The following is a 25145-nucleotide window of genomic DNA, read 5'->3' on the forward strand; positions in this document are numbered from 1 at the left end:
ACAGCTGTTAGCTCCGGGAACCAGGGACTGTATTCCTGCTTCCAGCCCCTCAGTGCACTGTGCTGCTCACTGCACACTGCGGGCCAGCAAAGGGACAGACAGCTGTTAGCTCCAGGGAAACAGGGACTGAATTCCTGCTTCCAGCCCCTCGGTGCACCCCCCTGCTCGCCAGCAAAGGGACAGACAGCTGTTAGCTCCAGAGAACCAGGGACTGTATTCCTGCTTCCAGCCCCTCAGTGCACCCCCCTGCTCGCCAGCAAAGGGACAGACAGCTGTTAGCTCCAGGAACTCAGGGACTGTATTCCTGCTTCCAGCCCCTCAGTGCACCCCCCTGCTCGCCAGCAAAGGGACAGACAGCTGTTAGCTCCAGAGAACCAGGGACTGTATTCCTGCTTCCAGCCCCTCAGTGCACCCCCCTGCTCGCCAGCAAAGGGACAGACAGCTGTTAGCTCCAGAGAACCAGGGACTGTATTCCTGCTTCCAGCCCCTCAGTGCACCCCCCTGCTCGCCAGCAAAGGGACAGACAGCTGTTAGCTCCAGGAACCCGGGATTGTGTTCCTGCTTCCAGCCCCTCAGTGCACCCCCCTGCTCGCCAGCAAAGGGACAGACAGCTGTTAGCTCCGGGAACCAGGGACTGTATTCCTGCTTCCAGCCCCTCAGTGCACCCCCCTGCACACTGCGGGCCAGCAAAGGGACAGACAGCTGTTAGCTCCAGGAACTCAGGGACTGTATTCCTGCTTCCAGCCCCTCAGTGCCCACACTGCTCGCCAGCAAAGGGACAGACAGCTGTTAGCTCCAGGAACTCAGGGACTGTATTCCTGCTTCCAGCCCCTCACTGCACCCCCCTGCTCGCCAGCAAAGGGACAGACAGCTGTTAGCTCCAGGAACCCGGGACTGTATTCCTGCTTCCAGCCCCGCAGTGCACTGCCCTGCTTGCCAGCAAAGGGACAGACAGCTGTTAGCTCCAGGGAACCAGGGACTGTATTCCTGCTTCCAGCCTCTCAGTGCACCACCCTGCACACTGCGGGCCAGCAAAGGGACAGACAGCTGTTAGCTCCAGGGAACCAGGGTTTGCACTCCTGCTTCCAGCTCCTCAGAGCATCATGCTGCTTGCTGGGAATGAGGCGGCTGGAAATCAAAAATTCACCTCCATGCCCCAGCCAAAGCATAGAGGATGAAGAACATGTAAAGTCATCTAGCAAAAGCAAGGATGTGCTGAGATGACACACACCTTTGGTCAGCATCAGCTCAGGACCACAGCCTGTCCTACACCCCACCAGCACAGGCCACTGCACTGCTGCCCCGTGCAGGACAGCTGCTGCCTGCACCTGCAGCCTGTGCCACCTGATTTTTCCTTCCTGAAGGAGAGTGTGTCTTTATCAAGCACTTCAAGGCATTAGAAATATAATTCAGCACCTACACACCTCATCCCAGTCCTGACCTGGAGAATCCTTCAGGTCTGGGTTTATTCACTGCATGGAGGACGATGGCAGCTGGACCCTCCCTTACACTCACTCTTCTGTCCAACCCCCAAACCCATGCAAAATGTCTCACCACCACACTGGTACACACAGATTTAGTGCTCAGCTCAAAAACCCAAAAGGGTCTGCTTCTGCTATTTAAAAATCTCAGCTAAAATCACGAATGATGAAGCAGACAGTTTCACAGCACAAACTCCTCAGGATGACACACATGGTGCTGGCAAGCCAGCTGGGCTTGCTGGGGGTTTAATTTAAAGCAGAATGAGATGTCACAAGTGAATGTCAGCCTCCTGTCATGGGGGCCTGATGACAGCCCCGCTGCTCTGCAGCAGGACAGGGAACTGCAGCAGAATAACCTCGGCAGGGCTGCTCTGCAGGACAGCACAGCCCAAGACACCCATGAGCAGCAGCAGAATAACCTCAGCAGGGAAGCAGGGCTGCTCTGCAGGACAACACAGCCCAAGACACCCATGAGCAGCAGCACGGGGCTGCAGCACAGACCCAGCCACCCCTCAGGGGTGACAGCACCCTGCAAACCACAGACAGACCCCCCTACCCAAAGGGGAGGATGCTAACACATACTAAACAAAGCACCTGAATGCACCAAAAGTACCAGAACGCCTCTATTTCAATGTAACTCTTCAACATTTCCAACTTCTGGTAATTTCTCTCAAAACCTTCCCCAGCCTGTGACGAAGGTGAGGCCAGGCAGGTCCCCCAGCTCTCAGGGGCTGAGGAGCACCGTGAGCTCTGTCTCCACCAGCCTTCAGCCCTGGCCAGCCCAGCACACTCTGGTTTCTCAGTGAACCAGAAAACTTTATTTTCAAAAGCAACAGAACTGTGCAAATAGTTTAAAAATCAGCTTTTCACTGAAAAAAGGTTCCTCTTTCATTTAATGAAGTGTCCTTGCCACAGATGCTCACAGCCAAGGGAGAAAACCTGGCCAGCATCAGGAAGCATTTTGTGATGCTGAACTTAAAATTACACAATAAATTTAAAATACTCTCTAAGAGCAAACAGGGGAAGAGGGGTGAGGGGAAAAGAGTGGTGTTAGACCAGGGTAAGATTTCCTTAGAGCTCAGTTTTCAAATTTTAGAACATGAATAGGGAAGATTTGTCAGTCTATGGGTTGAGGGCATTATCAGGCAGCAGGGCTGCCAAAACCCCAGCAAACACTCTTCATACTGCACTTAGCCACACTAATCCTCAACCCTACAGCCTGCTTGCTTTGAAACCCCACCAGAGCAGGTGCCAGAACTGCCAAATGCCTGTCCTGGGTCAGCTGCCCAGGCTCAGCCTCTGCAGATGGATGCTGCAGGAGCCCAGGACCCAGCTCAGCATCCCCCGTCCTAAGGGCTCATCACAGGCAGCCTGGCAAAGTGCAAACAAAACCCAGCCAGAGAAAAGGTGCCCTGAAGAAAAACACACTAAGACAGAAGGCCTGGGACTAGCTGCTGCCTGGCTCAAGTGTCAAACCCAAGAACTTAAACAGTTAAAACAGTTGGACATGGAGCAGCAACAGCCGAATGGATCCTGCTGCACCAGGAGCAGGATCTGCCCAGGAAGCAGCAGCTCTTCCCTTCCCCTGTTTCCCACCCATGTCTGCACCCCTGTAACTAAAGAAGTGTTTTTGCACCATGCCTATGGCTGGGGAGGTGTGCTGCTGCTCCCACTGCAGCCAGCCTCACACCCCCAGGCTGGTGCTTAGAGCAGCAGGATCCTCATGCCCCTCACAATGTCCCTGCACTCCTGGCAGAGCCAGCAGGGACCACCTCCACCAGCTCCCAGACTGGGCAGGGCTGGCACAGTCCCAGTGAGGGAGTGCCACCACGCTCCCAGCCACACCACCGCCACGGCAGCAGCAAACAGCACCTCTCTGAAATACAAACCAGACCCAAAAAGGCTCCCTGAGGTACCTGCTGCATGACGCAGGTGCCAGCCACACCTGAGCAGGAGGAGCAGGAGGCAGAGCCACCCATCCACGCCACAGCAGCACCAGCAGCTCGCACAGACGTCCCCACGCCGTGCCCTGTCCAGGCTCTGGAGCCAGGCGTGCCTGGGGACACCCCTCCAGCACGGGGGGAAGTGACAGCTTCCCCTGCCCGCTGGCACGGCCGGGAGCCAGCGGGGTGAGGGTCTGCCACTCACACGCACTGCCACGGAAACCAAGTTCTGCTTCAAGCACTTCTGGAAAAGCATTTTCAATTCACAAGGACTTCCTGACTATCCACGGAGAGCACGGTGCACGTGAGGCCTCAGAGCAGAGGAGAACCCAAACCCAGGTGTGGTGACCAAGCCACACCGAGTTCAGCACCAGCTTCCAGGAGGGCTTTCACCCCCCAATCCCCTCTATTCACCTGCAGCATCACCTACACAATGAGGGCAGTGCCAGGGTCAGAGTGGCACTGTAACCCCACGGAGCATCCCAGCCCTCCCTCCAGGGTCTCACCCGGCTCCCAGCCCTCCCTCCAGGGTCTCACCCGGCTCCCAGCCCTCCCTCCAGGGTCTCACCCGGCTCCCAGCCCTCCCTCCAGGGTCTCACCCGGCTCCCAGCCCTCCCTCCAGGGTCTCACCCGGCTCCCAGCCCTCCCTCCAGGGTCTCACCCGGCTCCCAGCCCTCCCTCCAGGGTCTCACCCGGCTCCCAGCCCTCCCTCCAGGGCATCACCCGGCTCCCAGCCCTCCCTCCATGGCATCACCAGGCTCCCAGCCCTCCCTCCAGGGCATCACCCGGCTCCCAGCCCTCCCTCCATGGCATCACCAGGCTCCCAGCCCTCCCTCCAGGGTCTCACCCGGCTCCCAGCCCTCCCTCCAGGGTCTCACCCGGCTCCCAGCCCTCCCTCCAGGGTCTCACCCGGCTCCCAGCCCTCCCTCCAGGGTCTCACCCGGCTCCCAGCCCTCCCTCCAGGGTCTCACCAGGCTCCCAGCCCTCCCTCCAGGGCATCACCCGGCTCCCAGCCCTCCCTCCAGGGTCTCACCCGGCTCCCAGCCCTCCCTCCATGGCATCACCAGGCTCCCAGCCCTCCCTCCAGGGCATCACCCGGCTCCCAGCCCTCCCTCCATGGCATCACCAGGCTCCCAGCCCTCCCTCCAGGGTCTCACCCGGCTCCCAGCCCTCCCTCCAGGGTCTCACCCGGCTCCCAGCCCTCCCTCCAGGGCATCACCCGGCTCCCAGCCCTCCCTCCAGGGTCTCACCCGGCTCCCAGCCCTCCCTCCAGGGCATCACCCGGCTCCCAGCCCTCCCTCCAGGGCATCACCAGGTTCCCAGCCCTCCCTCCAGGGCATCACCAGGCTCCCAGCCCTCCCTCCAGGGTCTCACCTGGCTCCCAGCCCTCCATTTCCCATTCCCCCAACACCCCACACAGCCACAGCAGAAGCTGGAAGGCTCCACAGCCCATCTCGGTCCAGCCCCAGCAGGTGAGCAGAGCCCAGGCTGCAGCAGGAGGGGCTGGCAGAGCTCAGCAGCTCAGAGCTGTCCCTCCAGGAGCCCAGGCAGCCCTCTGGGTCGTTAATAGATTGCTACGTCTTAATAAGGGCTCTCAACAGAGACTTAGAGGCAGATTTAGGGAATAACTGCCAGGCTTTTGGGAAAATTGTAAAATATGCAGATTAGCAGGGAGAGGATTTAAACGACTTTTTCCGACTGCCTTTCATGAAAAATTTTAATTCTGATGGCAAAAAAAAAGAGAAAATATTACTTGGATGCAATTGAAGCAGCTGCCTTGCTGCCTGGTGGGCTCTACACAGCCCACAGCTCACAGTGCTGGAGTGAGCTGGTGCAGGCAAACGCCAGGGTTTCTCCTGCTGCTTAGAGCCAAGCCTGCCAAAAGGATTACTCAAGAAAACAAAGAATTGCATTCCCTTCCTAGGCACTTTGTCACCTCCCTGGTGGTGTTTGTGAGAGCACGGGGAGAAGCAGAGCTGTCTGGAGGGACCAGCAGTGCAGGGACAGTGCCAGGGAAGCCACTCTGCACTGTCCCACCGAGCCCGGGGGATGTGGGGATGCAGGGATGCAGCAGGTACCACAGCCCCATGCTGTACCGTGTCCCTGCCAGCCAGGAGGCTCCAGCAGCTGGCAGCAGCACCAGGGGACACTGCAGACAGCAGGAACCGAGAGGAGGGAGGGAAGGAGGCACTTCTGAGCAGAGCACCATCCTGTCTGCATCACCTCAATGTGGCTCTGTCCTGCAATGCTTCAAGCTCCTATTCCACTGCCCCGGTGCCTAGCCAACCCCACCAGCGAGTCAGCCTCTCAGCAGGGCACCCAAACCAGCCTTCTCCTGAGGGAGCTCAGCTGGAACACAGCACAGAGCCCGGCACAGCTCACGGGGGAAGCTGAGGCTGCTGTGCCCATCCCCAGGCTGGCATCCTGGCTTTGCCCAGGGCAGGTCCAGGGCCCAGCTGCACCACACGGCTCACAGGGCTGCTGCTGCAGCACCCCTCCTCTGCCAGGGAGGACTCACACGTGAATGGGTTCTGGAAAATGCTTTGGTGTAACCCAACCCTCCACACCTGCACCTTTTATAAAGCCCACGTTCTGGCAGGAGCAGCAGCTCTGAAATCAAGGCATTAGGGGGATAACGCCCATTTTCTTACATTGCTCTAACATAGAAAACTCATCTATGTGCCCATGGAAGATCACCTGAGGCCTGTCATTCCACTATAATTTTTTCTTTGAGGAAATAAGAACAGGTATGACTGGAAGGTATCAAGCCAGGAGTAAAAATGCCCATGGATGCAATTAATAACCCAACATCCTGATGACTTGAATCTGTTAGAGCATTACACAGAGAGGGCAGAATTACCTCTGCAGCCCACAGCAGTCCCCAAATTCTCTGCCTGGGTTTGGGCAGCTGTCCCTTCATGCCCCCTTCCCCTTCTCCATGTGTGCCCTCCTCCCACAGGAACAGGATCCTGCCTGTCCTGAGAGCCCCTCTCAGCCCCCTCCCCACTTGCTGGGATCCATCACAGCACACACACAGCACCCAGGCGGCACCAGATAAAAGCTGCAAACCTGGGTAAAAATTAGCAAGCCTGGGTAAAAATTAATGGAGTTAGGCTGAGTCCAAGAGGAGAGGTGAACCTGTGCTCGGCAGCCTCCGCTGACAGGCAGCCACTCCAAGGGGACTATTTCTAGGGCAGCTGCAAACAGAGGGTTTAATTATATCCCCCATATGGAAAGCAAGTGTCTGTGCTACCTTCTGGCCCTGTTTCCAGAAAAAAAAAACAGCAGCAGAAGTAAAACTAAAAAAGCACCAGCGTTTGATTTACTACAGTTCCAGAAAACACCAAAACCAGAACTAACCAGTAAAAAAAACTTCTCCTTTCATGTTTGCTGAAGATAACTTTAAGCCAAAACGTAAACACAAATAACTCATAGAAAACAGATCTAATAAAAACCACAGGCATTTTAAAAAATCATCTGCTAAACCCAGAGATTATACAGTACAAGTACAAAGCTCAATTTGAATGAACTCACAGCTTATATTAAATATATGTAAAAGAAAGATTAAATCACATTACTAGGCTTCAATCTCATGAATAGTTTAAAGTCTAATTGCTCCTGTATTGTTCCATTTATCATAAAAGTTGTAGAGAAGGCGACCTGATTTACAAAAAAAGCTTGCAAAAGTAACAGCACCTCCCCAAACAGCCTGTTCTAGCTCCTGTTTCATTTAGCCTCAGAAGAACAAAGGAAAACACAGCCACAATTTTAAAAAGCCTCCATAAATTTACAGTAACTTCCCCAAAACATCCATCAGCCTCACTGCCCAACTGATATATTTTTAATTGAGATTTCTTCTTGCCAGTTTTCCCGTGACTCTCTGTCCTTAGTCATTCCTGTGAGGGCACAAGTGGTGCTTTGAGAACACCCTCAATAATTCAGCAGCTCGGACTGTGCTTACCCACAGCGACCACATCTTCCAGCAGATCTGGTTTAGAGAGAGCTCCGTGGATCAGCACCAACCCCAGGCTCCCTGTCCCCGTGGCAGGGTCAATAACACGCACAGACCTTGGACAAACCAGCCAACCAACAGAATCTGAAACGCTGGGAGCTCATAGGTGCACGGGGAAGGGCTGGAGGCACACACTGCCGACCTCATTTCCCACTGGATGCGACTCTGCTGCCCACTCCAAGCAGCATGGGCAGCCTGGTACCTCGGGAAGGCAGCAGGTTGAAATTTAAACCAGGATCCCTTCTGCTGGGCTGAGGCTGAAGCTCCCGCTGGTATTTCAGCCAGGGACAGGACGTGACCACCAGGGAGTGACCGCTGGGTCACACCAGCTCCAGCCAAGAGGGGGGCAGCCATGAGAGCCCCCAGCCCCAAAGAGGAGCCTGGGAAAGGGCAGTACCTGCGGGTTTCACAGGTGATGGGGCTCAGCAGCCAGCCCTCATCCCTGGGAGGATGCAGCAGCACAGGATGAGCTCCAGCACAGCACCAGAACCAGAGCACAGCATCCTCACAGCACGGGGAGTGCAGCCACGGGAGGGGCACAGCCCCAGCCCACCCCCACGTCCCCCCTGTCCCCAGGAGCTGCTGCCTCGCCGTGTGCTCTGAGAGGGAGATCACCTCCAGCAAGGACAGGGGAACAGCAGAGCCAGCCAGGCTGCACTTCCTGGAAAAGCTGACTTGGCCAACAAAGCCACTGATAAAAACCAACAGAGACACGGCTGGGTGGAGAGAACGGGGGAAAAGGCTACTTGAAAGATTTTGTAAGGGTGGAGAGAGGAAATACAGAAGGTTTTTTCCCTCTGTAATAAATCCAAAGGAGAGCCCAGCCCTATCCTGGACCTGAGGAGTGCTGTGCACAGGGGTGACAGCTCAAAAGACCTTTTTTGGCACGGATTTTGTTTTTCCTTCTGGAGGCAGTCTACCCTCAAACCGGGCAGCTCTGCATCTCCCCAGCAAGCATGCCACAGCGGCTGCAACCAGAGCTTCTGTTCAGCAGCACTCTGCACAGAGCCAGGCCCTCGAGTGATGCAGAAATCCAGACCCAGCCAGGACCCGCTGGGGCAGCGTTTCTCCAGGGCTGCTGCCTGCTGCAAAATCTGCTGCTCCTGCTCAAACACCGACCTTCGCAAGTTCTCAGCATCTCAATTCTTCTCTTCCCTGCCCTGCTGGCAGCCAGGGTTATGAAACCATTGCTCATCTTGAAATACAGGCAGCAGATCTTTATTTTTGGCAGCCCAAAAGAAAAGTTCGACCAGCATGCCGCCAGCATATAAAACTCAGGCTCATAGGAACACTTCAGGCTGGAGAACAGAAAAAGGACTTTGAGTAAGAGCCAAATGTTTTGCAGAGGTCACAAAGCAAATACAACGAGGTCTTCCTGTCTTCAAAACTCTTCCTCCCTCCTCTCCCCGGCTCAAGCTGTGCACATATGTCTGTTCATCAGCAGCTATTTTAGCAGGGCAGCAAGCTCTCCAGAGCAGTGATTTGGCCTGGCAAAAATTGAAATAAGAGCAAAATGGAAAAAACCCTCCCAACTGTCAGTGCCTGCACCACCCAGCAGAGCTATAATTTGTTGGTTTTCCCGTTGTTTTCTGGTCCTCAAAGCCTCAGCTCTTCAGTTATGGAAACAAAAAACCCCTAAATACTACATTATGTATCCCAGCCTGGCCAGACGTTACTCTAACCTCCGCCACCTACAAACATTTTGCCCCTTTTTAAGTTTTCCCAGCATTTCAGAGCCCTGCTGCCAGCTGCCTGGCGAGAGGCCCATTTCCCAGAGCAGTTTCTCCCCTTTCCCCTGGGAAGCCAGCCTGCCTGGCCGAGCACGCTCCAGGGCAGAGGCTGCAGGCTGCCCTGCCAGGGCACACCTCACCCAGCACAGTGCCCAGAGGGCAGGGCTGGCCCCAGGGCTGCCCCGAGCCACCCCCAGACCCAGCAGTCCCAGGAGGGAGGGGAGGGCAGGTCCAGGCTGCAGGGACCCCCGGGTCCTGCACAGCATCCCGGGGTGCCTGAACCCCCCCAAGGTCCCAGCACCTCCCAAGCTCCTCACTCACACGGGTTCAGAGCAAGCTTTTCAACTCCAAAACCATAAAAGCTGTGGTTTTCTAACTCGGTCCCTTGCTGTCCTACAGACAAATGGTTCCACAGAAGCAGCAGGAGATGGAAGGGGAGAGAGGCAGAATCACCTACTTCCCCCCTTGCTCCAGAGCCAAAATCAGCTGCACATGACCCAGACCACACTGGGAACATTTCCATCTCTGGCTACCACAGCGACCAACAGATTCATCCCTGGGGCTTGCAGGCACAGCCACACCAGGATGCTGGATCAGTGAAATCTGCCCAGCCAGCACAGAAATCCTCACCATGCGGCCCAGAGCTGCTTATCTGCAGGAAATCCTTTGGCTCCTGTTGCAGCAGGGCTGGGGAAGGCAGCAGGGCAGAGCTGGGCAGTGCCCAGCAGGGCTGCAGGCACAGGCTGGGATGGCAGCAGGGAGAGCAGGGCAGTGCCCAGCAGAGCAGAGCAGGGCAGTGCCCAGCAGGGCTGCACACACAGCCTGGGATGGCAGCAGGGCAGAGCATCCCCGGGCATGGCTCAGCCATCTCCAGCCCAGTCTCCTCCTCAGCCAGGCACCCAGGCCAGGCCGTTCCTGCTCTCACAGTCGCCAGCTCCTTCTCCCAGGGTTTCCTCTCTGCCTCTTCCCACCCTGCACTCACTGCAGTGGGAAGTCCCACTCCCACCCAGTGAATGCCCCAGGGGAAGCCAGCCCACGGGAAATACGTGCTCCACAAGGTCAGTGTGGCTGACACAGGACAGCAGCCCTCGGGGCACCACAGCTGATTTTACTGCACTCCCTCCCTGAGCAAACAGCGCAAGAAAAGGTGAGCTGTAAGGAAGGAGGAAAAAACAAAAAGAATAAAAAGCTTCCACTACTCACCCAACAAAAGCGGCATGCAAAACACCACCCAGAGCAAACAGAAATAAAATTCATTAATAGTGCATTTCAAGGCTGGCTTTGCAGCCCCCTGAGTGCAGCCTGAGTCCCTGCAGACAGCAGCTGCCTGGCTTGGTATGACTGCTGGGGAGGAATTACACAGAAATCAGAATAAAGGATGGAAGGGCTGCTCACAAAAGTGGATTTTTTTTTTTTCCTCCTGCATTTAATTTCCCGGCAGTGAGATTTATTTTTTTTATTTTTTTCCCCTCCTAAGCCAATTGAGACTCCAGCAGCAGAGCACAGCGTCGCTGCAGTCAAGCAGTATTTAATTTGTATTACTGCTGAAGAGATCTTGGATGGCAGCACCAAAGAAGCGCTTCAAATTGTCTGGCCTTGCCTGTTGCACATCTTACTCAGCTTTTCTAGGTCCTTTACAGCACCAGAAACAGAGGATCCCTCTGCTTTGCACATCAGTGCATTTGCTACAATAGTGCAAACAAATTACATCGACCAAGTGAGCAATGTCTGTTTCCCACTTCAATCATCTCACAGAATATTGTTAAGGTACACAGCACGTTTTAGGACATGCCAGATGAAGAGATTCTCTGAAAACATACAGCAAAACATTACCAAGCATTCCATAAACAAGGCTGGAGTCCTTTCACCTACAGATCCTGAAAATCAGCTGAGAACAGGAGCAAGAAGCCTGCAGCAAAGCATTACTCAGCAAAGGCCACAATGGAGTTCAACAGGAGTCTTGTTCAAGATGGGAAATAGAACAGAAAAGCCTGATTTGAGAGCAAAATACCCAGCTCGAACAGCCTTGCAGGGGCTTACCCCTCCTCCTGCTGCAGCAGGAAAACAAAAAGCTCTTTGCAAACAACTGGATCATGCACTCAGCTCTCATTAAGGAGGGCAGGACAAACGTCTCTGAAGCGCTATCAATTAGGCTGGATGGCCAGAGGAGATGTGCTTTTAGACTAAATGGGCTTCAGCTGGAATTCCATCCCCAACAACACCACCGAGGTTTGGGGGAAAACCCACCGGAGTCAGCAGGAGGCAACAGGTGCCCCCAGGAGCGGGCAGAGGGGTCACAGAAGGGGCTAAACATTTTAGAGTACTGGCTCTGATCAGACCTGAGGCAGTGGGCATCCCTGTGCGAGCAGGAAAAGCGATGCAGAGGAGGAGGAGCAAAGCCTGGGACAGCTTTCCTCCCACCGGGAGCCTCGGCTCCTCTCCCCACGCCACCGTCCCATGTGGGGCCAGGATCCAAACGCACTTTGCACCCATCAGAACAGTGCCCTGTGCCAACCACTGCCCAGCAGCTCCCTGGGCTTGGGCCCGGCCTGAGAAAGGGCCCGTAAGCAAAAACAAATATATACATTTAAGCATCTCTGTATATTGCTCAGATGCATATTTAATGCGCACATACTGCATGCATGTATATTTAATGCATATATTTATCCACTGAAGCCACTGCAGCCTCTGGGCAGAGCAGGCTCTTCCTGACCCAGCAGCCCTGCTGCTGCCAGCATGAGGGCAGGGAAGAGCAGACCTCTCAAAAGAGGGACGTTTCAGCTCCCCCAGGCTACAAGTGAGTAAATGAAGCTTTAAAGCAGTCTGCCACTCACTGCCATCCCCTGCAGCACACGGGCAGCAGCCTGGCCCTGCTCCCACAGCAGGGCTAAGGCACTCCACGAACAGCTCCGTGCTCGAGTCCTGGAGTCAAGGTTAGTGCAAAAAACAAAATACTGAGTGCCCAAACCAAACACTAGCCAGTTCAGGTGAGCCTGGTGAACAAGGCACTGGGGGCAGGCTGGGCAAGTGAAGACAGCCCACCATCAGCACGGCCCCCACAAGTCACAGAAAGCTGCAGACCTCCAGGCAAAACACTGAAAAACCCCACCACTGAACCTCAATATTGCTAACTGAAGTAGGAAATAAAGTCTTGTCCACTTGCAAGAGGTGAGGGAGCTGGCAGGGGCAGAGCTCAGACATGTGCCAGGCTGTGTGCCAGGCTCTGGTGGCTCCCACAGCATCACTGGGGGCTCCATGCCCAGCCTGGCCATGGGTGCTGGTGCTGGCAGAGCTCAGGCAGGTGAAGCCCACAGCACCCAACACCAGCCCGTCCTTCCCAGACCCCAGAAAGCACAGAAACATTTCCAACACCAGCACTGAGAAGCAGACCTCAGTCCAGAGGCAGAGTAAGGCATTACCAGGATAAGCTGGGATAGCCTGTGTGGCACAGGGCACGAGCTGCTGCCCCCTCCCCTGGGCAGGGGGCACATTTGGGCACAGAGCCGCTGGGGACTGCCCAAGCCATGCAGGAAAACCTCCCCACTGCCCTCCCAACACACACAGGAAACTCCCCTGGAAAATCCCCCAGCAGGCATTTTCAGGGAAAGGCAAACGGGGTTAACAGCACACTCGGTCACCCCGTGCCCAAGCTGCCTGGAAAATCCCCCTTGCAGGCAGCCTGCCCAGTGACTCCCTGCCCCTGCAGTGCCAGCTCCTCTGCAGGCACACCCCAGCCACAGAGATGCTCCCCACCCGGCCAGCCCAGCATTTTCTGCCAAAGGTTTAAACCCCCAAGGGAGCACAGTGCCACAGTGGAAGGAATTGCACACCTGGGACAAGAGATGCAAGCATGGTGCCATGGGAGGAAGACGCTCACAGGGACCAAACCTGCACTGCTAAAAACTAATTTGGGAGTGAAGGTTTCATCTGACTTAGAGACACCCTGAATGCTCTCCCATCAGCTTTGCTTTTAACTAACACTTAAAAATAAATCTCTCCACTAGAGACAGCTACAGCCTGAACACAGCAGTTTTAATCAGAAAGGAAACACATAAACCAAAGGCAACAGGATGAAATTAAAGGAAGGCTGAAAAGCTTGTTATTAATAGATGTCCTGCTTGCTTTTACAAATTTTATTATTAAAAGCAAATTGCCATGTCTTCAGCTGCAGCTCCAGTCAGCTCAGCTCCAAACCTCTCCTGCACAGCCCAGACAATCATCATTACTCTTAGCAAAATACCAGCTGGGGACAAAAGTGGCATGGAGGGAAGAAGGAAATACAGCCAAGACTCGTTATTCTCCACAAAGAGTTTCAGCATGCCACAGGTTTAATCAGAAGCATCACTCATCATTAATGTTTGACTGGTGCTTTCCAGCCCTCCCTACAGCGACTTCCAACCTCCCAAACTTTCACTGAACACATGAACACATGCAGCTGTTTGTCCCAGGCCGAGCACTTTGTTTGATTTTTATTTATTTTTAGCCAAATGGCTGAGCTATTTCTGGGAATAGGGCTACAGTTAGGAGACATTAAAGAGGAAACGGCTACAGGAATTTCACAAACCCCTATGTCCCCCAGAACCTGAGAAACTCCAGTGTCCCCATTTTCCAGGGAAGGAGCCCCAGTAAGGGATTGCAGCCCTAAGCTTTTCACAGTCCCAGCTTCCCTATTTGAGCCTCCCTTGACTTGTCTGTGGTCAAGCATGGGCTGCCCTGTGGCTGCTGCAGGGGAACTGCCTGAGCACGTGGAAGCTGCCAGCACGCTAAACACATCTCACAAAATCAAAAAGATTCATGAAAATCTCAGGTGGCTTCATTGAAATCCATACTCTTTTGAAGTGAGGGATTTCTCCGAGCAGAACTGCCTCCTGGTGTCACAGAGCCACCCCTGCCCCAGCCTTTGCTGCCCGCAGGTCTTTGTCACATCAATGAAAGCAGAACACCTCCTGCAGAAGCTGGCACCAGGTACAAGGTACCTGACATGCAGCCTCACTCTCCAGGTGCTAACATGGCCAGACTGGAGGGGAAAAGACAACTCCTACAGCTCCAACTCCTAACTGCAATCATCTTTATTATTGGAGGAGGAACTGCAATCACACACTAATGTTTGGTTCACACGCTGTGGGAAAAAAAAAACAAGTGTGAAAGAAAATCACAGATGTGCTCTGTGTGCAAAAATAGATTTTGTTACACACTTGCTGCACGTCCTAAAGATGGGAGTGTAAATCAGCATCCTCCACCACAGCCCTGGACCCCTTCCACACCCCAGCACCCCGAGCTGGGGGGCACAGCCCCACACTGCCCAGTGCACCCAGGGGCTCTCCCATCCACCCCTGCCCCTTCCCACCCATTCCCAGTGCCAGTGGGGAACTGACTGCCCACCCAAAGGGTGACTTTGGGCCGTTTCCCTTTTCCACCTGGACAGGTTCAGTGGGGCATCTTCTGCAGGGCTCCAGGTGGGACCTGCCCCACAGGGCCCCACGACCGAGCTGGGGGTAGCCCAGGGCTGGCACAGCAGAGGGGTGCAGACCCCAGGAGGAGCAGTGAGACCACCACGGCAGCCTGGGACAGGGCACAGAGGCACACAGCCCCAGCCCAGGGACAGCCCTGACACCCCTAAGAGACACCTTCTCCCCAACACCAGGCACACAGTGCTGAGAACCAGCGGCTCACAACGAGCCCAGCACCCCACAAACACCAGGGATTTACCAGCAAAGAGGATCAGCCCCCAAGGGATGTAATTAAACTGGAGTAACACCGCTAAGGTCCCGTTGTTACACTCTGCACAAACACTCCAACAGAAGAGTTGTGCTCCCAATTATAGGCTGTTTGTTGTTTTCTTACTTATCCCAGGTTTTAACACAAGCAGGAGAGTACAGAGCAAGGAGCTGCACTGACTGCAGAGGCAGGAGACCCAGCAGAGAGCACCAGCCCAGGGGCTCAGCAGCAGCAGGCACCCCGAGAGGAGGGAGAGCTCCCTGGGGTGCTTGCACCGTCAGCAGGGTCACGCTCCAGACTGGCCTTAAATCAAAGCAAATTGGGAGGACAAGTGAAACAACGAAGGCATCAGTAACCTCTGTTTCTGCATTCCTGCCGTATCGCCCAGCCCAGCCCGGGTGGGCACTGCCCCAGCCCTGGCAGGGCTGTGGTGCAGAGCTGTGGCCCCGGGGCACAGCTGCCACTCGCTGTGTGATGCAGACACAGGAGCAGCACTGCCCAGCCAGCTGGGAAGAGCACAGTGCTCACCCCAGCCCTGTGAGCAGCCCAGCAGAGTGACCCCAAACCTCCCCTGGACACCCCCACACTTCCCCACTCCACTCCTGCACCCTCCCACAACAGCCATACAAGCAGCAGGAGACTAAAAATAAGACTCCAGTGCTAGAATCTGTTTCCAAAAAAGAATTAAAGTTATATTTCAAGTTGACAGTATCTCCTAAAAGTGGATTAACCATGGCAATCCAATCCCACCTCCCCGCAGTGCTCCCAGCCCCACTCTTCCTTTGACAGAGATTATTTTGGTGGTGCAAATCAAAGTTCAGAACCCAATCTGTTTCTGCAGAGCATCAGTCTGTACCCCATGCAGACCCACATGCACCACTCTACCCTTCCTGCTCTTCTTCCCATCCCATTTCATACCCTACCCAGGCTAAGGGTTCACAGGAGGGAAAAACAGAGCCACAAACAGTCACGCTGATAGGGTAAGCCACCTCCGCTGGGCCTAAGCTGGGAGTTACAACACAAAACAGGATTTTTAATAACCGCTGGTATTTATGAGCCTCAGGCAGAGACCACACAGCAGAGAGGTTACAGTGTTTGTCTGAGTAGCCCTGTGGGATCTTTATGTCGGAAAATCTGCAGCCTTTAATAACTGCAGTGAATTCCTGCAATGCCACGGCCACAGGATGAGCATCCCTTGAGGGCCAGCACTGGCCATCCAGGACAGCACTGGGGGACAGTTCCAGAGAGTGGCACAGGCTGCCCTCCCCTGCCATGGAGGGCGAGGACTGCCCCAGGCATGGCACCTGCAGGGCTGGGCACAGGGCAGAGCTGCAGCAGCAGGGCAGGAGCTGCTCTGTCAGCACGGCTGATACGGGGGGACCCACACCACGTGCACCAGCCTGATAAACTGCTCCTTGCTGCTGAAATGCTGCTCACAAAGCCAGGAGGTGGAAACAGCGTCTAAAGCCCACACCAACACTGCAGCTGGCCTGGCAGTGTGTCCTGGTCCTGAACAGGGCTGCTCCTCCAGCCACAACACTGCAGCTGACCCAGCAGTGTGTCCTGGTCCTGAACAGGGCTGTTCCTGCAGCCACAACACTGCAGCTGGCCTGGCACTGAACAGAGCTGTTCCTGCAGCCACAACACTGCAGCTGGCCTGGCACTGAACAGAGCTGTTCCTGCAGCCACAACACTGCAGCTGGCCTGGCAGTGTGTCCTGGTCCTGAACAGGGCTGTTCCTGCAGCCACAACACTGCAGCTGACCCAGCAGTGTGTCCTGGTCCAGAACAGGGCTGTTCCTGCAGCCACAACACTGCAGCTGACCCAGCAGTGTGTCCTGGTCCTGAACAGGGCTGTTCCTGCAGCCACAACACACCTGTACCCTCCCAAAGGGCTGCTGGAACAGCTCACAGAGCCTTTGGAAACAGCTGGGCTGTGCAGGGAGCTTTTCTCTCCTCCTCAGAGGACATCACACCCCAGCAGCACTGAACGTCCCCTCCCCATGCCCTCAGAGGTGACACGGACTGTGTGGGACCCCTGGGCAGGGCAGGGCCTGCTCCTGAGGAGGGTGCTGGATCCAGACCAGGCAGGCACCTCCAGCTTCCCGCTCACAGGAAGCAGCCACCTAAAAAAGCTTTCAACTGAACTCGGTGGAGATGCCTCAAACCACAAACGCCTCTCGACATGACTGGGACAAAAACTCCCGCTAGGGTGGGTGGGGTAGGAAGCACTGAGGGCAGAGCTGAGCTCCAAAGGCATCAAAGCCAGAAAGTCAGGGCAGGCACCGAGTTTCCATCTGATCTATCTGTCCCCGAGGCTGCAAAACAATGGTTGTGGTAGGTGTGCTCTCCACAGAGCCTGCAACAGAAACACCGCCTACGAACACAAAACCAGCCCAAAAATCAAACCCTTCCCTGCCAAGCTCCGCAGAGCTACCTCCAGACTTAAAAAGGCGATTTACAGTGCCCTGCGCTCCGAGCCTGGAAAATCGGGCACAAACACCGAGCCTGGGAAACCGGGCACAAACACCGAGCCTGGGAAACCGGGCACAAACACCGAGCCGGGAAAACCGGGCACAAACACCTCGGTGCAAAGCACAGGCGAAGGGCAGAGGCCGAGGGGCGCCCGGGCAGTCCCCGCAGGGCTGTGTGCCGGCAGCACCCACACCGCCCCAACTCCAGGAACTTTGCTAACTACGCACTGCGCAATCGGTGACACCGCTGAATAAACAGCGGCGCCCGAAACCATCTTAAAACGCCGCTTTTCGCACATTTGCTGCGGAAAAGGAAAAAATGAGTAATTACAGAGCTCAGGCCAAGCAGTGAGGTCACGGTGGAATGGCCCAGCAGCTTATGTGGCAGCGGGAAGGGCTCGGGATGGAGCCGGCGGGGCACAGCCCGCATCCCGCCCGGGCAGGGGGAGCACGCGGGGCCGCCCGGGGAAACCCGCCCGGGGAAACCGCCCTCCCCTGCGGCAGGTCTGGGGGAAAAACAGCCTTTGGGCTCCGGCAGCAAAGGCAGCTCGTGCAGGGCTCGCCGGTCGGACGCGGCGGGGCCGCGCCCCGCGGGGAGGGCGATGCGGGAGCACAGCCCCGGCACAAGGCACGGAGAGAACCGGCGAACTCTGCCCGCCCGCCCCGGCCCCGCACTCACCAGGCGGCTGAGGCTGCGGCGGAGCATCGCGGCGGCCCCGGCCCCGCCGCGCTCACCGCCGCATCGCCCGGCCCGGCCCGCCCCGGCTCGGCTCCTAGCGGGGCTGCGGGCCGCGCCGCCGGCCCCGCTCCGCTCCGCGCTCCATGCCGCCGGCCCGGCCCGGCCCGGCCCCGCTTTGTCCCGCCGCGCTGGAGGCGGCGCCGCCCCGGAGCAGCCTGGGAGCGCGGCACGGCCTGCCGCCGCCGGGGGAGCCACTGAGACACCGGGGACAGGCGGCACGGCGAGACCGGCCGGACCCGGGGAGACTGGGGACACGAGAGGAGATGGGACACGCAGGGACAGGGGACAGCCCGGCCAGACCCACGGGGACAGGCGGGGACAGGGGAATCCAGCCGGATCCAGGGAGACTGGGGACACGAGGGGACAGGGGAGACCGGCCGGACCCGCGGGGACTGAGGACACGAGAGGAGGAGGGACACGGGACAGCCCGGCCAGACCCGCGCGGATAGGGGACACACGGGGACTGGGGACACGCAGGGACTGGGGACACATGGGGACAGGGGAGCCTGGCCGGACCCACGGGGACTAGGGACAGCCAGGTCGGGGACTGGGGACACGCGGGGACTGCCGCGCCCCGCTGCCATCCCGTCCCCGTGCGGGTGTGTCCCCGCCGCAGGGCCCCGCTGCTGTCCCCGGCACAGAACGGCTCGCGGTGTAACAGACCCTAAAGAACACCGCCATCCAACCCCCTGTCCTGGCAGGGACACCCTCTGCGAGCCCCACCCGGCCTTGGGCATCCCCTCCTCTTCTGGACAGCCCGTGCCAGAACCAGAACATGCCCGGGGGAAGAATTGCTTCCCAATATTTAACCAAAAGCTGCCCCCTTTCAGTTCAGAGGGCTGCTCCCCGTGTGACCTGCCCAGAGCACCATTCCCCCTGGCCCTATAACTACATGCCCCATTAGAAGGCCCTGTCAGCAATCCTGCTCTCAGTTTAGCCTCCTGAGTGTGAGCACCCCCAGCTCTCCAGCCTGTCGCCACAGCAGAGATGCTCCAGCCCTTCGAGCGTGCCCGTGCCTGCTCTGAACTGGCTCACAGTGCCCGTGGCACTGCAGGCGGGGATCTCGGGGGCGGGATGAGGGGCAGAGCCCCTGCCTCACCTGCTGCTGCAGGCAGGCTTGGCTGTCGGGGCTGCAAGCACAGCCCAGCCCTGTCCCGCTGCTGCAGGCACCCGCTCACGGTCACCATGCTCAACACAAACAGCCCTTGGGGCAGTTTCCCAAGGCAGGGCTGCCCCAGGAGCTGCTCAGAGTCTCTGGGTACCTGTCCCCAGCAGAAGCCCTTCCTGCCATGCGTGCCTCAGCCAGGCCAGCCTGTTCCCAGGGCAGCTTTGCAGCCTCAGCCCAGCACTCCCTGGTGCCTGCAGCACCCTGGGCACACACCCCCTTCCCCGGCTGGGACAGCAAGGGGAGAGGCAAAACTCACCCGAAATGCTTCCTCCAGGGAGCTCCTCCCTGGTCCAGCAGGCACAGAGCGTGAGAACTTTAATGTAAACCACCAAAACTGAAAGAGACGAGATGTGACCTAACAAAAGCTGCATGTTTTCGTTATGTTGAACAGCATGTAACCTAATGAAACCTACATGGTTTTGTTACATTTTCAACACCAAGTTGAAAAAGACATCATGGTCCCTAACAAAATCTACATGTTTGTTATGTTTTCTACATCAAGTTGAAAAAGACAAGATGTAACCTAACAAAAGCTGCATGTTTTTATTATGTTTTCGACCTCATTATTGGCTAGTAATAAACCAGCCTTTTCTGGAGCATGCCCTCTGCATCGGGGCAGGGAGTTCTCCTGGTGCTGTCCCTTGCTGCCAGCCCCAAGCCCCTCCAGGAGCTGGCAGGTTCCTCACCCCAGTGCCAGGTGCCACTGCCATTCCAGCAGCTTGCACTGCTCCCGTTTCAAAGCCAGCTCTTCCTGGAAACTGAGCAGAACTCACCTTGTGGCACCACAGCAGGGCCTGGAGAGCAGCTGGCAGCTTCCAGGGGCCCAGAAAACACAGATTTTGCACTTTGCATTTTTAAGTGAAAATAGCATCACTGATTTGAGTAAGGCTAAACCCAGTCACGCTTGCTGTGCACCAGCACCCACTGTCTGGCAGTGTCACACTGTGTGACACATCCAGCCTGCCCCAGCACCAAAACAGGAGTCAGGGGCTGGGCAGGCAGGAGCTGCGGGTCTCTGACCCCACTTCTCCCTCGGCAGGCAGCAGATGGGTGAGTGAAGGCTCCATCCCTGCATCCCCAGGGCAGCCCTCCCACTGCTCCCCGTGCAGCTGTGCTTTACTCACCTTTCCACACAAAGGCCTCACCACAACAGAGGAAACCAGAAAACAATGCCAGCCACTTGAAAATAATGAATGGCAATTGTTAAACATCTTTCTGTAATGCCTAACCTGTTTGGCTGCAGAGTTCCCTCCCCCGCACAGCAACAGAGCACTGGAGTGAGACCAACGCCACCCTGCAGCTTTTGCCTTGCTTTTTGGGTACTTTCCTGCTGTTTTTCTAGCCTGTTTGTGTTGGCTAGAAGAGGGAGCTGTTGTTCTCGGACACTTTTCCTGTTGCAGGGCTCTGTGGTGGGTGCTGTGCAGAGCAGCCATGCCCAGTGAAGCAGCAGCCTTGGGGTTTGACCCCTGCGTGTTCCCAAAGGTCAAGGCAAGCTGGCTTACCTGGCCCACGGGAAAACAGCTCTATTCTCTCCTCAATATATTGCTACAGGTACAGTTTCTCCTCACCTCTCACCTGAGCTAACTGATCAGGAGAGTTCATCTCACCAGCAGAAGAATCCATGCAGCTGCCCTTGTCCTTACAACTCCTGTGCCATACAAATTGCAGCCCTTACCCAGTTTAGTTTGAAATGATGATGTCTTAATTTTTGTTAAATTTGCTGGGATTAGAGGCAAAATGCAAGGCTTGGACTGTGATACAGAATTAACATTAGATAATTAGCTTTAATGCTCTGGCACCAGGGACAGAGACCCTTTTCCAGGGAGCTCCCGGATGAAATAAGTCCAAGCACAGCTGGGAAGAGCCACGGGTGAGTGTCTGCTGTCCCAAATTCAGCCTCACACAGCATCCTTAAATCCCCTCACCAAATCGTTTTCCCGTCCCTGTTTTGGCTGCTCGCGGCGATGGGGTTCGGTCCCTGGCAGGTGCCCCAGCAGGCGGGTCCGGGCTGCCCTCCGGCACACACACTGACCCTCACCGCGTGCTGGGCTTGTTTCCTTTAAACATTTATTTTAAATGTGTTCTTTGCTTCTTCTGCCACCGTGCGGCCGGCTGGAGGACAAGGCGCTGCCTGTAAAACAAGCGATGGGCTTTGCGCGTCTCCAAATACCGGGTGGATTTTTACAGGATCCGACATCGTATGAAGCCTGTGGAGAGACACGAATTCCCATCGAGTCCTTCCCACTGCCGGACGGGTGCTACAGGTTTGTCGCTCCAGCTCGAGGGAGGTCTCGTTAATCCAAGCGTGTAGGCTGGCAGCTCGTTTACTGCCCGGGCATGACCTGCCCATTGCCTGGCTGCTGCTCACACCGGGCAGCAGCAGCTCTCGCTGCTCAGGGCCACCCTGTCCCCTGACAGCCGTCCCAGGGCCGTCTCCAGCTGGGGCAGCGAGTGCATGCTCAGGGCTGCTCAGTCCTGGAGAGAGGCAGGGCCCTGCCGTGAGCCACAGGTACATCTCAGCCTGCCAGGCGCTCGGGGAATGCCAAGGAAAGCTGGCCCCATTTGTTCCCTTGGCTTCTTCTGAATGGGACAAATCCTTCACTGATTTGTGAAAGAGGTTTTATAAGAAATGAGAGCATTTTTGCCAGCAGATTCCAGCAGAGAATTCTTGTCTGTGCACACCTGAGACTCCCAAACCTGCCCTGCCAGCACAGGGTGAGCAGAGACGGGACCAGGAACTCGCTGTCTGAAAGCAGCCAGAGCCACCCAGATTCTGTATCTGCTGGAGTCCTACCCCAGGAGCTCACTGGCTGAAAGCAGCCAAAGCCACCCAGATTCTGTACCTGCTGGAGTCCTACCCCATGTCCTGTAGCTGCTGGCCCCTCTGGCAGTGCCCACTGCCCCTCAGCAGCACAGGCTGCCAGCTCCATGCTCCCCTCATCCCCATCTGCCCAAAAAACCAGGATTCTGTGGGAATGGGCAGCAAGGCTGGAGTGTTCGTGGGTGCCCCAGGGGGATTGCATCACTCTGCAAACACCCGGGAGGGAGGGAGGCTGGGAATGCCTGCAGAGGGGTGTGCAGGCAGCCCTGCCTCCAGAGCCCCCCTGCAGCCCATCCCATCCCACTCCCCCAGCAGCACCTGGCCAGCACAGCACGGCCTGGCCAGCAGTGTGTGATGGGCACAGCATGCAGCACCCCCTGCAATCTAGGGACACAAGCCTGGCCCAAATAAATAAACATAGAAAAACCCCGCAAAGTCACCCCAAACCCCTCCTACAGCTGCACTGTGCGTGGCAGGTGGGTGCAAGGTCCAGTAAAACGAGAGTTTGGGTAGCAAGAAAGATTTGTGCCAGGAGGGCAGGTATTTGGGCTACAGTCTTGCTAAACTCAGCTGCACTGAAATGTAACTGCAATTTAAGTTGAAAGTTCTCTCACAGATGAAGCCTGAGCTCTGATTGCTGCAGCTGACTTCCAAATGAAAAGTTTTGGTGAATAAATTGGCTCTTAGTCCCACATCCAGAGATATCCTGTGGCAGAAGCCTGATTAATACACTGACAGTCCTTCTCAAGAGGCACTTGGTCCTTATAGTGTGAAATAACCTGTTCAAATGTGCAGCAACTTACAGAATGACAATTTATGAAAGAAAATACCCATTTGAGTTAATAAAAGCCCCCTTTCTAAAAAGAAGGTTTTTTCTTTTTCAGAGGGGGAAAACCCAGCAAATATATTTGGTACATGATGTGACAAATCTACACACCTCAGACTCCAGCACGTTTCCTGGTGTCCCAAGACAAACATAACCACTAAATTAAATTGATTATATCCTTCTTCCTTCTGCCAGCAACAGTCTCCAACAAGGCTCATTTAACCTAGAAGGGGAAAGTTTTCAGTTTCTCATTTTCCAGTCCTTTGTCTTCTCCCTCCTTACAAAGCATTAACAGCCTCCTTCATGACCATCAAAAGGAGCTTAGGGAGTTACTCTCAATAATTCCAGCCTTGTTTTTTCAGCACACATGACAGCAAGCATTCCAGATCTCATTTTTAGTGTACAATAGATAACAAACCATCCAAAAGAAACTCTGGGCATGGCTACTCCTTCTCATTATTCAGCATACTGAGAGCTGCCTGGAATCACATATATTGCAATATTTTGAATGATCTCTGAAAATCACCTGGACCCTGGTGGGCTCATCTAAAAAAGCTGAGCCACTTCCCAACACTCTCTTTTTCAGCTGGGAAACTTGCACAAGAGCATCTGGCACCCAGCCCACCCAAGTTAGTCAGAGGGTAGAACCTGCAAGCAGGAGAAAGTGTACATAGCAACCAGCTTCTCAAGTACAAAAACCACCCACCCCAGGCTTTTATCAACCTAACACCCATTCCAAGGTTTAAAATCCACTCACCTTCTTTACACATGTTTATTTAAGCCCGTACATGCTAGAGGCAGCTTTCAGACAGCAGTGCAGCCCGGGTCAGACCCACAGCTAGCAGTGCCTGCCACGGCACAGCAAAGCCAAGGAGCAGGGGCTGCTCACCTTCCCACAGCCACTGCTCTGCTGGGCTAACAGATTCATCTTAATTAACTTTTTAACTTTTATACCTTTTTCACAAAGCAGGGAGGGGAGAGCTCCATGTGAAAGCCCCTCACCACCCCAAAGGCCAGGCTCTGTACCTTCCCTGTTTGTTCCCTGGCTGTTTATAGGCCCCAGGACAGCTGATGGGGTTTACAGATGGGTTGGTGGGAATGAGAGTCACCTGCAGGCACCCCACAGGATGTGATCCATTCCATTTGCCTTTCCAAACACCCGTTAACCTGGATCACTTGCAATTAATTCCCTTTACTGCCCTAAATCAGTGTTCAAATTGCAGTGTCTGAGATGCTCTCAAAAACCACTTGCTGGCTCCTTCTTCTATAAATTTGATTAGTGAAGAACAAAGGACTGCCATGTTTTTTACACAGCACAAACCTCTGTCTCTTCTCTCAGTTCCTGTCCTTTGTCAGGCCTGGTTGCTGATGGGTTTGCCACCCCAGAGCCCCTGAGGTGTGGGGCACCCCGGGAGCAGGCTGCCCTGCCCTGCCCCTCGGAGCATGGGGCTGATTCCCAAAGGGTGTCTCCATCAGAATCCTGGAAATGATTATGAAATCCACAACGGTTCCCACTCCCTGGAACTCTAATGTACATGGGAAACCCACACAGTTTAGTTTTATTGAGACAACACAGCAGTGGATGTAGAGCAGCAGAGGCGCCTGGACTCTCAACAAGAGCTGGCCATGGGAACCTCCTGCCCTGCCCGTGTGTGGGGCAAATCAAGGGCTCTCAGAGGAGATTTCAGAGTCAACATCATCCCCCATCCTCTTCTGGGGGCCATAACATAAAGTGAAGTTGCTGGCTAAGGCCAGCCAGCGGGCAGAAGGTGGAATTGAATGTCATTGGAGAAAGCACAGCAGGGCCATGGTGGAACCAGAGGGGCTGACAGCCTGGACCCATCTTCCAGGCTCTCTGCTGGCCTTGTGCTGCCTGGAAGGACTGGTGGTGTGCTGTGCCCAGGGGGGCTTGGCAGTGTTTAAACAAAAGAGCAGTAGTCTCACTAAACTTCAGCACACACGTTTAAATCCTGAGAGTGATAACAGCCACCAGAAAACAATCCCACTGTGCAAAGCAACCTTGGTATGAGGAGGTGGGAGGTGTATTCCCACAGACACCTGCTGAAACATCTCTTCAGCTTCTCCTGGCAGCACACAAACAGCCACGAACTTCGGCAGAGCTCAGCCAGGTGCAGACTCCCTCCCTCCCTCCCTCCCTCCCTCCCTCCACCTCTGGTTCTCTCCATCCTTCAGGCTCAGAAGGACCCAGGCTGTGGAGAGAGCTGCTGCTGACC

The 25145-nt window shown here is 55.6% G+C and overlaps 1 protein-coding gene and 1 long non-coding RNA gene across 9 annotated transcripts in view; both read right to left on the bottom strand.

Moving 5' to 3' along the window:
* ATP11C (ATPase phospholipid transporting 11C) overlaps window positions 1-18228 on the bottom strand; it is a 55588-nt gene extending 37360 nt beyond the window's left edge. For all 8 annotated transcript variants that reach the window (XR_010365633.1, XM_064426441.1, XM_064426445.1 and 5 more), the window contains exon 1: window positions 18037-18228. Coding sequence is in view for 7 of the 8 variants with exons in the window: in XM_064426441.1 (XP_064282511.1) it covers window positions 18037-18063 (27 nt within the window). In the remaining variant the exon portion in view is untranslated. The remainder of the gene's footprint in view (window positions 1-18036) is intronic.
* Window positions 18229-21239: 3011 nt separating this feature from the next.
* On the bottom strand, window positions 21240-23855 carry LOC135304216 (uncharacterized). Its single transcript, XR_010365634.1, has 3 exons — window positions 23669-23855; window positions 23023-23134; window positions 21240-21471 (listed from the first exon to the last, which is right to left on the bottom strand). It is a non-coding gene; the product is annotated as an uncharacterized LOC135304216 (long non-coding RNA).
* Between the last annotated feature and the right edge of the window lie 1290 nt (window positions 23856-25145).

Source organism: Passer domesticus, chromosome 7, assembly GCF_036417665.1.
Source record: "Passer domesticus isolate bPasDom1 chromosome 7, bPasDom1.hap1, whole genome shotgun sequence".
NCBI classification, from domain to species: domain Eukaryota; kingdom Metazoa; phylum Chordata; class Aves; order Passeriformes; family Passeridae; genus Passer; species Passer domesticus.